At 41.4% G+C, this 12,773-nt stretch overlaps 1 protein-coding gene across 3 annotated transcripts in view; it reads right to left on the minus strand.

Moving 5' to 3' along the window:
- KIT (KIT proto-oncogene, receptor tyrosine kinase) overlaps positions 1-12,773 on the minus strand; it is an 84,989-nt gene that overhangs the window by 41,224 nt on the left and 30,992 nt on the right. For all 3 annotated transcript variants that reach the window (XM_036853342.1, XM_036853345.1, XM_036853344.1), the window contains exons 2-4: positions 6,126-6,395; positions 2,396-2,677; positions 864-1,000 (exon numbers count right to left, since the gene is read on the minus strand). In XM_036853342.1, the coding sequence (XP_036709237.1) occupies positions 864-1,000; positions 2,396-2,677; positions 6,126-6,395 (689 nt within the window). The remainder of the gene's footprint in view (positions 1-863; positions 1,001-2,395; positions 2,678-6,125; positions 6,396-12,773) is intronic.

Consider the following 12,773-nt stretch of genomic DNA (forward strand, 5'->3'; position numbering starts at 1 on the left):
TATAACTGGCTAAAATTTATTTAATTTTAAGATATGCCTAACACGGTATCTGACATACAGTAGACATTCAATATGCATTTGTTAAATGAATGATAACCTAAACGTGCCCAAATGTTTCAGATTGATGACAACCATTTTATTAATAGCGACTAAAACAAATAGAAAACCATTAGCAACCTGACCTCGGGTAAGCAGCCTCAAAGGAGGAAATCAGATCCACACAAAAAGAAATCTCTCAAATCGACAGGCCTCTCCGTGGCAGAGGGAAGGGCTTCTTGGCTAACATCTGAGACCATTGACTTATGTTGTTAATATGGAAGGAAAAAAATTGGCAACTTTCCCCAATATTTTAAATAATCTGGCCTGAATAGTTGCCATAGTAGCTTTAAAAATCAAGGTAGTTACTCACTGAACCATTAATTTTTTTTTTCCCCCACGAAAGTCATTCAAAGAAACAGCATGGAGTAATAACAAGTCTGAAGTTTTCTCTACGACTTTCTCAAAATAAATTTACAAAATGACGTTTCTTTGTTACTCATAATGAATGTACACATCTACATATGGTGCAATGAAAGGGGTAAATACACGTCTGTACACACTCTAGACAGTTCCACCCCTGACAGACACACCAGCTGAGCCATCCCCAGGACAATTAACAGACTTTTCTGGAATATGTAAAAGAATGTACATGTATGTATAACTGAATCACTTTGCTGTACAGCAGAAATTAACACAACATTGTAAATCAACTCTACTTCAAGAAAATAAATTTTTTAAAAAAGATTCTTTTAAAGAAAAACCTTCAACTCTCCCACACAGAGAGAATGATACATTGAGGCAAATGGAGAAAACAATCCACTCACCTGGCTGTTTTCCCTTATCCACATTGAGTCCACAGAGCTAGACACGTCTTTTATCAAGCACATCACTGCAAATTCTTCCCCTTGCCTGAGAAGATAGCTGGCTTTGGACACAGACACAACAGGCACAGCTCTGATGGCTAGAATAAAACGAAACATGGCCCTCAAATAACTGGCTGTAGTATAGCATAACGTTTTAACTTACCATTTTTCCTCAGCTGTCCCCAGCTCACTTTGTGGTCTTTTAAATAAGATATAAGGTATGGTACTAACCGATCTGTATTACTTGTATATTTGAAGACATCAGCAATTAAATTGTACATCCCTCAAGTAACTTCATTAACACCGAGTGAAAAAGATAGACTGTCTACTTTGAGATTATAATAATCCTGATCAATGCTATTTTGAAATAGGTAGAAGCCCTGGCATAGTGAAGCTGCCTTCACTTTATTTGACTTGATGGTTTCATGAGAATGTGACCAACAACTAATTATATTCTTTTAACCAAACAGGCATCTTTCCCATGCGCTGTAAAAATAACGTCTTAGGGCTTCCCTGGTGGCGCAGTGGTTGAGAATCTGCCTGCTAATGCAGGGGACACGGGTTCGAGCCCTGGTCTGGGAAGATCCCACATGCTGCGGGGCGACTGGGCCCGTGAGCCACAACTACTGAGCCTGTGCGTCTGGAGCCTGTGCTCCGCAACAAGAGAGGCCACAATAGTGACAGGCCCGCGCACCGCAATGAAGAGTGGCCCCCGCTTGCCACAACTAGAGGAAGCCCTCACACAGAAACGAAGACCCAACACAGCCAAATAAATAAATAAATAAATAATAATTAAAAAAAAAATAACGTCTTATTTCTTAAAATCACAGGTTTTAAAAATAATCAAACTTTCCTTAATTCCAAAGAGCATCCTTTTTCAAAAGCCTTAATAAAAACTACGCAATAGCTAAATGCCAACTGGTGTCGAGTTAGATGATCTCTGAAATACAAAAATCTGGGTATCTTCCAGCTATCAAAATATTCTACATAATGCCACATTAATAACAAGGTCCAAAGTCAGCTGGTACTTTCCTCCTCAGATTGTGAATAGTTTGAGAAGGTATTAAAATTAAATAGCTGAGGAGGAAGTCAATTCATAGATCAATAGTAAATCAAGGAGTGAATAATCTGTGTGCTAATCTTTTCCGTGTAACCAAGGCTTCCCAATGAGTTTCTCTTGGAAGGAACACTTTGTGCAATTATGAAACTCTGGGATGTCCTGATGTCAGTAGGTTTAAAGACTGTCCCCAGGACCATCTGAATGCCCATCCCTGGTAGACACACCCAGCTGGAGGTGGTCGTGGACCCAACACATGGGATGGAGACTGTGAAATAAAGTAATCACAAGCAGCCGGCATTATTTTGAGGCTGGGGGAAACAATCCGAGAAGCTACCTGAGTGACATACTAAGTTGGACCAGTGAGAAGAGAGAAGTCTTCTTTTAGATCACAGGATGCTCCGACTCCCAGAAGAAAGCAAACAAGGGCCCGTACCTGCCCTCACTTTCAGGGTGAATTTCTTCGACAGCACGGACTTGCCCTTCTGGTTCGCCGAGCAGTGTAGACAGAGCCGATGATACTCGCGCTTCACGTTTTTGATCGTGATGCCGGCCTTGGGGTCAGCGACAAACGTCAAGTCCTTGGGAAGAGGTTTCCCCTCGCACCCCGTGAGGGAGTAATTGGTCACCTCTGGGTCTGTCAGAGGACAGCGGACCAGCGTGTCGTTGCCTTCCTTCCCGTACAAGGGAAGCTCAACCAGGAAAAGCTTCTCAGGATCTACAGCACATCAACAATCAGTAGTTTGAATGGCTGGTCACAGACACTGAAAACATTTTACAAAAATCTAAAATATTGCCGCTCATAACAACAATTCCTAGTGGCCCAAATGGCTGCTGACTTTATTCTTTGCAAACAAAAGTAGAATTTATCCGAATCATACTAATAAGGAAGAGTTAACACTTAGTAAACACTTTCCACGTGTCAGGCACTAAGCCTGGACCATTACACACTTCTCATTCTCATTTAATCCTCAATACACCCCTATGTGACAGGCACTATCATTATAACCATTTTATCGATAAACTGACGTCTCAAAAACAGTAACTCTCCTTAAGTGACACAGCCCAGAAATGGCAAGATAGAACTCAAAGCCAGGTCTGACTTATATCACAATTTGAACTCTTAAAGCTCTGGGAATATTTTATTGTAATAGTTACTTTTTTTCTACAGCAGGTAACACTCCAAAGAAACTGGGCCAAGAATAAGCCAGCCTGATGGTATCTAATAGGGTGAGAAAAGTAGAATTATACCTTGTTCAGGACTTTCCCACTTACTGTCCAATCTGGAATTTGTTTTGATCTTATCTAATTGACACAACTTCTACTTTTGTGTGAGCCTTTATCACTTTTTTGAAAAGTGTCCAAATATACTTCCTTGTTGTACCAGTTTCCGAATTAATCATATATATATATATATATATTTTAATCTATTTAACAAGTAAGAAGACCTATTTAGTTCAGAAAGGTGAAATAATTTCCCTCTGGTGATACAATAACTTGCCTCATTTGTCTCCAAGTGTGCTTGACTTCAAAGTCAAATATGTACTATACGCCTCCAAGACTAAGGGAGAAGCATGGGAAAGAGTCTATGAATTAAAAGAAGAACACAGAGGTTTAGAGGGAGGCAAAATGACCATGATCTAGGAGCCATGTGAGGGTATTCAATGAGAGGAAAGGGAAAAAAATAAGAAATGTTTAAAAAGGGGACTAACCCGTGTTATCAGTACTCAAGATGTGCTAAGAAGCAAGGAATATGGGAACCCCATGGGTCAGCCTGCAGCTTGTATGATAATCAGTAGTAACAGTGCAGAGTACATCAATGTGGAGAAGGAGCTGGAGGGGTCCAGATGTTTTTCCTTATAAAGTGAGAGAATTACCAGCATCTCCATTGTTTGTAACAACACGGGTTTCAGAAAGTTCCTAAGAACAACCCGGTGAACACCCTGAGCACAGGGACATTCCACACAATTCTTTCTTCATTAAGATAAATTTCAATCAGCTTATAAGTAACAATAGAGTAAAATTAAGACTGAAAATGAACAAAACTGAATCATCATAAAATTGTCGTTTAGTGTTTTCATTCCTACAAAACCCTAACCCCTCTGCGTGGGCCTCTTTCCAGAGTTCCCAGTCTCCAGGATCTTCCAGCTTCTGAATAGAATCTAGAAAACTATCAGGAGGCCACACAGTATAAATAACATGTGGGTCTCACTCTATTCATATTCCTTGAAAGATATGTATAAATAGAACTTCTAGAAATCAAATAAATTGATATGCACACGAGGAGTTTATGAGTTTCAGAAATGCTATGGCAAATACTTGATTGTCCAAACCAGGATATTTGTGACTGAAAGGGGTACTCTTAATAATTATGCCAGGACACCAGGCATGGACTGGGAAAGCCTCCGGTCAACTGGGACCTCATATTAGCAAATACAAACCTCATTCTGTATACACAATATGCTGCCGCCTCTACTGTGTAAAGATAATACAGATACAGGGTTGGGCCAACAGATTACACTTAAAATGTTTTTTAATTGTCCTTTCCATCTGTAAATCGGGTGTCCCACAAAAATCAATGACATAATTGAAATATACTTATCATATAATTTTGATCAATTTTCAAAGAGTTTTCCAAAACAAATTATGCACCTCCCAGCCTTTCTAAGTTACTCTGCAAACAAATTATCTCATAATGGCTGAAATACGGTTCGAGGCTATAGCTGGTTAGTTTTCCATCTATTCTTTCTCAGTCACTTGAGTCATAGTTCCTACAGCAATGTCCCAATTTCCTTCATTGCTGTTTAAGAAGCATTACTTAAGCATCTGAACATCTTAAATCGGTAATAATTAAGTACAGTTCTAAGTTATTGGGGATGACTTCCCCCATCAAGAAAATCTGTGAGCTCTGTGAGACTGATTTGGCTAATGCAGCAGTTTCCCTATTTATTCAGCTGTCTACCCATCCTATTCATAAGCAGAATGATACTTCATTACCACCTGGAAATTACAGAGTACCTTCTTGAATGTCAAAGAACAGGACATGGTCGGCTCAACAATTATGGAACCATACCCGGAGGCTAGCTGTGGCTTTTCAACGTGTCTTTCTTTGCAGCTACCCACCCAGGAAAGAGTAAAGATAACTAAGGCGAGGCAGCGTCAGTTTCATGGCAACCTTCTGTACAGAGAACATGAGAGGCAATTTTACTAACCCTTGACAGAACTAGAATTTGCACAATTTTGTCTCCCTGATAACAATTACATAAGGAAGACAGAGCAGGCGATCTCATCCAAGTGTTGCCGTGAGGAACTGTGACTCTAGGCGGGGCTCAGATCCACAATCTAGGATAAATTTATTCGGTCCTCTTCCACAATACCATGCATGAGGTTGCAAGGACAACCCCAGGCCAGGTACAAACCCAGGACTAGAACTGAAACTATTTCTCCTCCTATACTGTGGGTATGTCTCTTAAGCTTTAAGTGCTTCAGTTTTTACATCAGCAAAAAGAGACTCCTCCCTTATCCCTGCCCCTAGCCCCCCAGGAAATCTCCTCCTGACAAGGATATTAAAAGCACAAACACAGATGAATCACTGCATTCATCACATGAGATGAGGTACAGAAATCCAACCATCACATTTTCCTTTTGTTTCTAAGAGGTCATAATTTTTTAAATGAATGAACTGACTTCTATTAAGAACCTAGGAAGGACAGGGTGTGCTTAGCCAACTGAGTTATTTTTCTGGAATTTACTCCCTAAAAGTGGGTCAATTCATTTGAAGCTTTGATCTGTTTAGGCCTTTAGTTCCCTGAAGTGTTTTTACTAAGTGGGAGTATCTGGAATCTCAAGGCATTAAAATGCCGCCTTCCCAAAGGGCCTAATTTATTCTCAGGGTTTACTCACATCACCAGGACAAATGGGCTAAACCATATTGTAATCTCATTAGGAAGAGTATCACAGCCTTGCAGACCTTCAGCTGGAGTCATACCCAAAGCCACTATGTATCAAAAGACGGGGGAAACGAACAAAAAAAAATTTTTGTCTTATGCTTCCTAGACCCAGCCAGTAATATTTTATCCATGACTCAGCCATCTATATGTCATCCCTAATTAAGGACAGGATATAAAGTTCTCTAAGTATAGCATCAAAGAAAGCTGAGCATTTACCTCTAACAAACACATAAATGGAACCGCTCAAGCCGCCTTCATTGGTGCACGTGTAATTGCCTGTATTTGTGGCCTCTGCTTTCTTGGTGATCCATTCTGGGTATGTTTTCTCTCTCAACTGACCCAGAGTCTCAAAAGTCCACTTGACAAATCCTGGGTCGGTGCATAACAGCCTAATCTCATCGCCGACACTGACAATTAACTCTGATTTTGCTGGATGGATGGATGGTGGAGACAGTTCCCCTGGACTCACAGATGGTTGAGAAGAGCCTGCCAAGAAAAATGAAAATCGTGTTGAATGTGATCTTTTTCTTAGGCGAAATAAGGATTTCTTCCAATATTGATTTCCATCTTCTGTGTACTCGACAATAAAAATAGGACAAAGCTGCCCAGCTATTTATGGGGAGAGAGTTCTTTTTAAAGTTTCTCAAGTTCATCTAGAAAATTAAGTTATTTTCTGCAACCCTCAATTAATCCTGAGGGTCACCCTTGGTATGCAAGCCAAGACTTGCTGGATGCCATGGCCTTCTCTGGGTTAAACACACAGCGGGGTCAAGTTTCTACTCTGAACATGGGCCACTGCAATGATACTGACATGCTGACACCCAGTCTAGAAACAACAAAAGCAAAATCTTGCACTATTAAAAAAAAAACTACTGGGCTGTCACTCTTTAAGCAAAATGTACATGATCATGATTAACTTGGCTTTTTCTTAAAACTTTGTGAATTCAGTTATTTCTATGCAATTCTCCTTATATGGTGATGGTCATCAAAAAAGGACTATCTGTAAGTTTCAAATAATAAGGCAGAAAATGAAAATCTTATTTTAATGGTCAGATCATGAGATTTCCTGGCCTACGTTGGGTTGCGGCCTGATCAACCTAATGCCTAGAGAGGTTTCCTACATAGGAAACTAGTTTAAAGATATAAACTATAGACTCCGAATATGAAACTTGAACCTTAGAAAATTCACAGCAGCCAATTCATTCATTCATTTGTGCACGCATGCATCTGTAGCATGAAGGCAAGTATCTGTTCATTACTTGTGATCTACAAAAGCATTGTTAGGTGCTGGGAGAAAATCCACATAAATGGGACACACGGTCCTTACACTTCCGGAGCTTAAAGTACACAGTGTTCAATGTCAGAATAATGAAACAAAGATACAAGGTTTAGCTTTAGGCTAAAGAAAAAGAAGTGGGCTGGATTTTCACAATATCAGAAGAGGAGAAAGAAAAGACAGACACGTACCAGAGATACATACCACGGAGACACTCATGCACAGTGAGATACCAGAGGTCAACTAGATTCAGGGAAACCAGTGAAAAGCTCTGGTCCTAAGGTAGGCAGAAGCCACAGAACCCACAGCAAGGATTTGAGACGAAAAGAGGAAGATCTGATACTGCCAGAGGAAGAGCACATTAGTGGCTAGAGTGCCATGAAAAATACAAAAGGTTGACTCACATATGACCTGGGTGAGATGGGCTGGGGCACCAGGAGAACAGAGCTCCCTGGGGGGCTTTCAGCCACTTCTGCAGGATCATGGGGGGAATGGTTCATGTGCCTGGGATTTGTGCCCCCTGCACACATACAAGGTCAGAGACAGAACTGACGTGGGTTATGAAGGAGGAGCAAAAGCCATCCAAGCCAGGTAGAGGAAGGGGCGGCAGCAGGAGTAGGACATACCAGGAGCCTCTCCACAAGTTCAGGGCAGAGATGGAGATAGAAAGGGAGGGTCAGAAAGGGACAGGGACGGGAGAAGCAAGAGACCTGCTCCCAGGTGCTACCTGGGCGGTAGATGGACTTCTCACCTGACAACCCGAAATTCCGATGGTGGAGGAAGAGTAATACCTGTGAAGTTAAAAGACACGAACAAATAATCCAAGGAGAGGGTTTGTAGACAAAAGAGGAACACAACGAGTACCAATCTTACCAGCTAAGAGTGGGTAGGAAAGAGTCAAAAGAGATTTTTGAAAATGAGACCACCAGAAAGGAAGGGAAGAGGCTAAAGAGGCAAGGCAGGCAACACACAAAAGGTTTCAAAGAGAAGGTGGGTGGGTCCCAGGGCAGAGGCTGAGCAAGGTCAATGGGAACGAACCAAGCCTCCCTAGACTTGGTTAGAAAGACACCACAGGAAATCCAATTTCAGTTGAGTGGGAATTTCTGTTGGCTTCAAGGTTAAAGGCTGCAAGTGTAGACCTCTTCTTAGAGAGCTGTGGCAGGAGAAAGCACAGAAGAAATAGATCTGTAGTCAAAGAAGGTTAAAAGTTAAAAAAAAAAAAAATAGGAGGCCTGCTGGCATTTGAAGATGGAAGAAACAGAATCCATGGAGAGGGACAGACCAAAGGTGCTCTAAAGAAGGGATGAAGTTGCCCCCTGAAGGTGTGTATAAATGACCAGTCTCAGTTCCACTTTGTTAACCCAGACAAATATTTCATCTGGGCACCTTCCAACCACGGCATCAATTGTAGCTCCATGATGTCATGCAAAGTACACCCCCAGGGGCTTCCCTGGTGGCGCAGTGGTTGGGAGTCTGCCTGCCAATGCAGGGGACACAGGTTCGAGCCCTGGTCTGGGAGGATCCCACATGCCGCGGAGCAACTGGGCCCGTGAGCCACAACTACTGAGTCTGAGCGTCTGGAGCCTGTGCTCCGCAACAAGAGAGGCCGCGATAGTAAGAGGCCCGCGCACCGCGATGAAGAGTGGTCCCCGCTTGCCGCAACTAGAGAAAGCCCTAGCGCAGAAACGAAGACCCAACACAGCCAAAAATAATAAATAAATTAATTTAAACAAACAAACAAACAAAAAAACAAAGTACACTCCCAGATCAGAAGATGCTCAGCAGCCTTGATTCACAGAAGATTAACAGTAAGTTCAACCATAATCACCAAATGTTACTGAGCACCCAATATCAAAAAAAACAAACAACCCAATCCAAAACTGGGCAGAAGACCTAAATAGACATTTCTCCAGATATACAGATTGCCAACAAACACATGAAAGGATGCTCAACGTCACTAATCATGAGAGAAATGCGAATAAAAACTACAATGAGGTATCACCTCACACCAGTCAGAATGGCCCTCATCAAAAAATCTACAAAAATACATGCTGGAGCGGGTGTGGAGAAAAGGGAACCCTCCTGCACTGCTGGCAGGAATGTAAATTGATACAGCCACTATGGAGAACAGTATGGAGGTTCCTGAAAAAACTAAAAATAGAATTACCATATGACCCAGCAATCCCACTACCCGGCATATACCCCGAGAAAACCGTAATTCAAAAAGAGTCATGTACCACAATGTTCATTGCAGCTCTATTTACAATAGCCAGGACATGGAAGCAACCTCAGTGTCCATCGACAGATGAATGGATAAAGAAGATGTGGCACATATATACAATGGAGTATTACTCAGCCATGAAAAGAAACAAAATTGAGTTATTTGTAGTGAGGTGGATGGACCTAGAGTCTGTCATACAGGGTGAAGTAAGTCAGAAAGAGAAAAACAAATACCGTATGCTAATAACACATATATATGGAATCTAAAAAAAAAAAAAAAAATGGTTCTGAAGAACTTAGGGGCAGGACAGGAATAAAGACGCAGATGTAGAGAATGAACTTGAGGACACGGGGAGGGGGAAGCGTAAGCTGGGACAAAGTGAGAGAGTGGCATGGACATATATACACCACCAAATGTAAAATAGATAGCTAGTGGGAAGCAGCCGCATAGCACAGGGAGATGAGCTCAGTGCTTTGTGACCACTTAGAGGGGTGGGATAGGGAGGGTGGTAGGGAGACGCAAGAGAGAGGAGATATGGGGATATATGTACACGTTTAGCTGATTCACTTTGTTATACAGCAGAAACTAACACACCATTGTAAAGCAATTATACTCCAATAAAGAAGTTTAAAAAAAAAAATGTTACTGAGCACCAACAATATGAGAAGTGCTATGGACGAGACTGTGAGCCCACTAGGCTGAGTATCTAAATGAAGGAGCCAGAATGTGGGAATGAAGTGGTTAGGATTATTTTTAAAGTCATACAGTGCATTAAATAATGAAAATGGGCACAGCGGTAAATGGAGATGCTATTATTTCAATTATTTATCCCCTTTAAAAAAGGAATACTTCCGGGAATTCCCTGGCAGTCCAGTGGTTAAGACTTGGTGCTTTCCCTGCTGTGGGCCTGGGTTCAATCCCTGGTCAGGGAACTAAGATCCCACAAGCTACGTGGCACGGCCAAAAAAAAAAAAAGAGTACTTCCTAGTCCATATGAGCGACCTTGACAGTAAACTGAATCCAAAACTTCTCAAGAATTTATATTGCAATATATTTCAATCAATTCAATCTTCTCATGAGTGGGTCTTAAGGGCATATGCAGATACTACAACCTGGCTGAATAAATACTGTTGACTTCTGGAGACCTGCCACCCCAACGTAGGCAAGGCTTAGCTGTGTGACCTAAGGCAGGCCACTCGAGCTTTCTGTGCCCAAGTTTCCACATCTGGAAAATGATGATAGAAATACCCTCATTTCACAGAGTTCTAATGCAAATCAAATGCGATAAATACACGCAAGGAGCTTAACACAGGACTGGGCAGTTTGTAATAAATGCTAGTTATTACAGTGAAGCAATAAAGCATCCTAGGTAAGAGCTTGACTCATTTTTTCTGAGGTTTCTAAAACTTGTTTGAATTTATTTTATTGAAGTATAGTTGATTTACAATGTTGTGTTAATTTCTGCTATAAGTGATTCAGTTATACACATATATATTCTTTCTCATATTCTTTTCCATTATGGTTTATCACAGGATGTTGAAATTACAGTTCCCTGTGCTATATGGTAGGACCTTGTTGTTTATCCATCCTATATATAATAGGCTGCATCTGCTAATCCCAAACTCCCACTCCATCCCTTCCCCTTGGCAACCACAAGTCTGTTCTCTATGCCTGTGAGTCTGTTTTTGTTTCGTAGATGAGTTCATTTGTGTCATATTTTAGATTCCACATATAAGTGATATCATATGGTATTTGCCTTTCTCGTTCTGACTTACTTCAGTTAGTATGATAATCTCTAGAGATAAGACTGTACAGATTTGCATCCTGGCTCTGCCACTTACTAAGTGTGTGATCCTTAGGCAAGTTACCAATCATCTCTGCCTCGGTTTCCTCATCTTGAAAGTAGGGACAGTAACAGCACCTGTTCATAAAACTGTTATGTAAAGCACTCAGAATTGTGCTCAGGCACATAGAAAACACATAATAAATACGAGACACAATTATTCTAAAAACAGAATCTCTTATCTTCCCTACAATCAGTCCTGACTTACTTCCTATGGATGTGAATGGGTCCATCATTTCCCAAGCAGATTTCTGCCTGACTTCGCCCTCCTTGGCAGTAAAATCATAGCACTCTTTCTGCAGAGCCTCTGCCACACATCCTTGTATGCCTTTCCACTCCTGCTGTCCCACCCCAGACTAGCCCTTTTACAGTGTCATGGAGAGAACATCCTCTCCTGAAGGATCTCCATGCCTCCAGCCTCCACTCACCCCACCCCCAAATCATCCAGCCTCATAACCCTGAGACCCATCAGCCTAAAACACCACTTTTTCAACAACCCCACTCCCAGCCTCAAAACCCGTAACAGAGGCAGCAGCAGCTAACACTGACATCATGTGCGGCTTACAAAGCATTTTCACGGGATTAATTTCTAGCTGTTTCCTCTGGACCTAACCTGCCTCTCCAGTCAGACAGACCCTTAGGCTAAGGATGCTGCAAACACGCTTCAGTCCTTGCTATGCCCATCTCTCTGCCCATGTCCCCAGGGCACAGCTACTCCACCAATTCACCTCTTTGTCATACGGAAAGCCCTGTCTTCACGGCTGTTGTTCCCTAACCACTCCAGGTCGTGATCACCTGTCCCCACTAAATCCCTCTAACATGTTCAGCCCCATCACCCATCTGGCTTCTACTGCTGTACCATAGTGGTCTACATCTATATCTTACCTTCTCTACCTACGGCAAGGTCTTAGGGCCCTCAGGGTAAGGATCCTAAATTGTACTTTTTTTCCCTAGCATAGTCATAAAAAAGATTCCCTTCAATCCCTGAACATATAAAAGATTGGAGGAAGGACAGGTTCCAAAACACCCAGCTCCTGTAACAGATGCTAACAGTCTTCCGACCAATCCCCAAAAGAGCACAACTGTCTATTCCGTGCTCCACTAAGAAAAGGGAGTGGCTTAATTCATCCATTAAAACTACTATGGATACCTCCAAATTTGATATCATTAGTTTGCACTTTACTTCTAGAGTTTTAAAAAATAAATTTTTTAAATATTCCCCACCAGAAACATTCAGGGTTTTATTTTCAAAATAAATGATAAGTTCAACCCTCAAACTCATACTATAAAATGAAAATAGAGCTTATATCAGAGTGGGGCTGTGGATATTATTCTCTTGTCTCCAAACTATAATGCTCTCACAAGAAAAAAAAAACAAACTAGAGATTCCTGTTAAAACATATATATATGTGTGTGTATACGTATATATACAAACACACAGACATATATACACACATACTTTTATTATATTTAAAAAGCAATACCAATAATTTATTCCAACTGACCTTTGAAATTGCTCTGGAA

The sequence above is a fragment of the Balaenoptera musculus genome, chromosome 5 (genome assembly GCF_009873245.2).
Source record: "Balaenoptera musculus isolate JJ_BM4_2016_0621 chromosome 5, mBalMus1.pri.v3, whole genome shotgun sequence".
Lineage (NCBI taxonomy): Eukaryota > Metazoa > Chordata > Mammalia > Artiodactyla > Balaenopteridae > Balaenoptera > Balaenoptera musculus.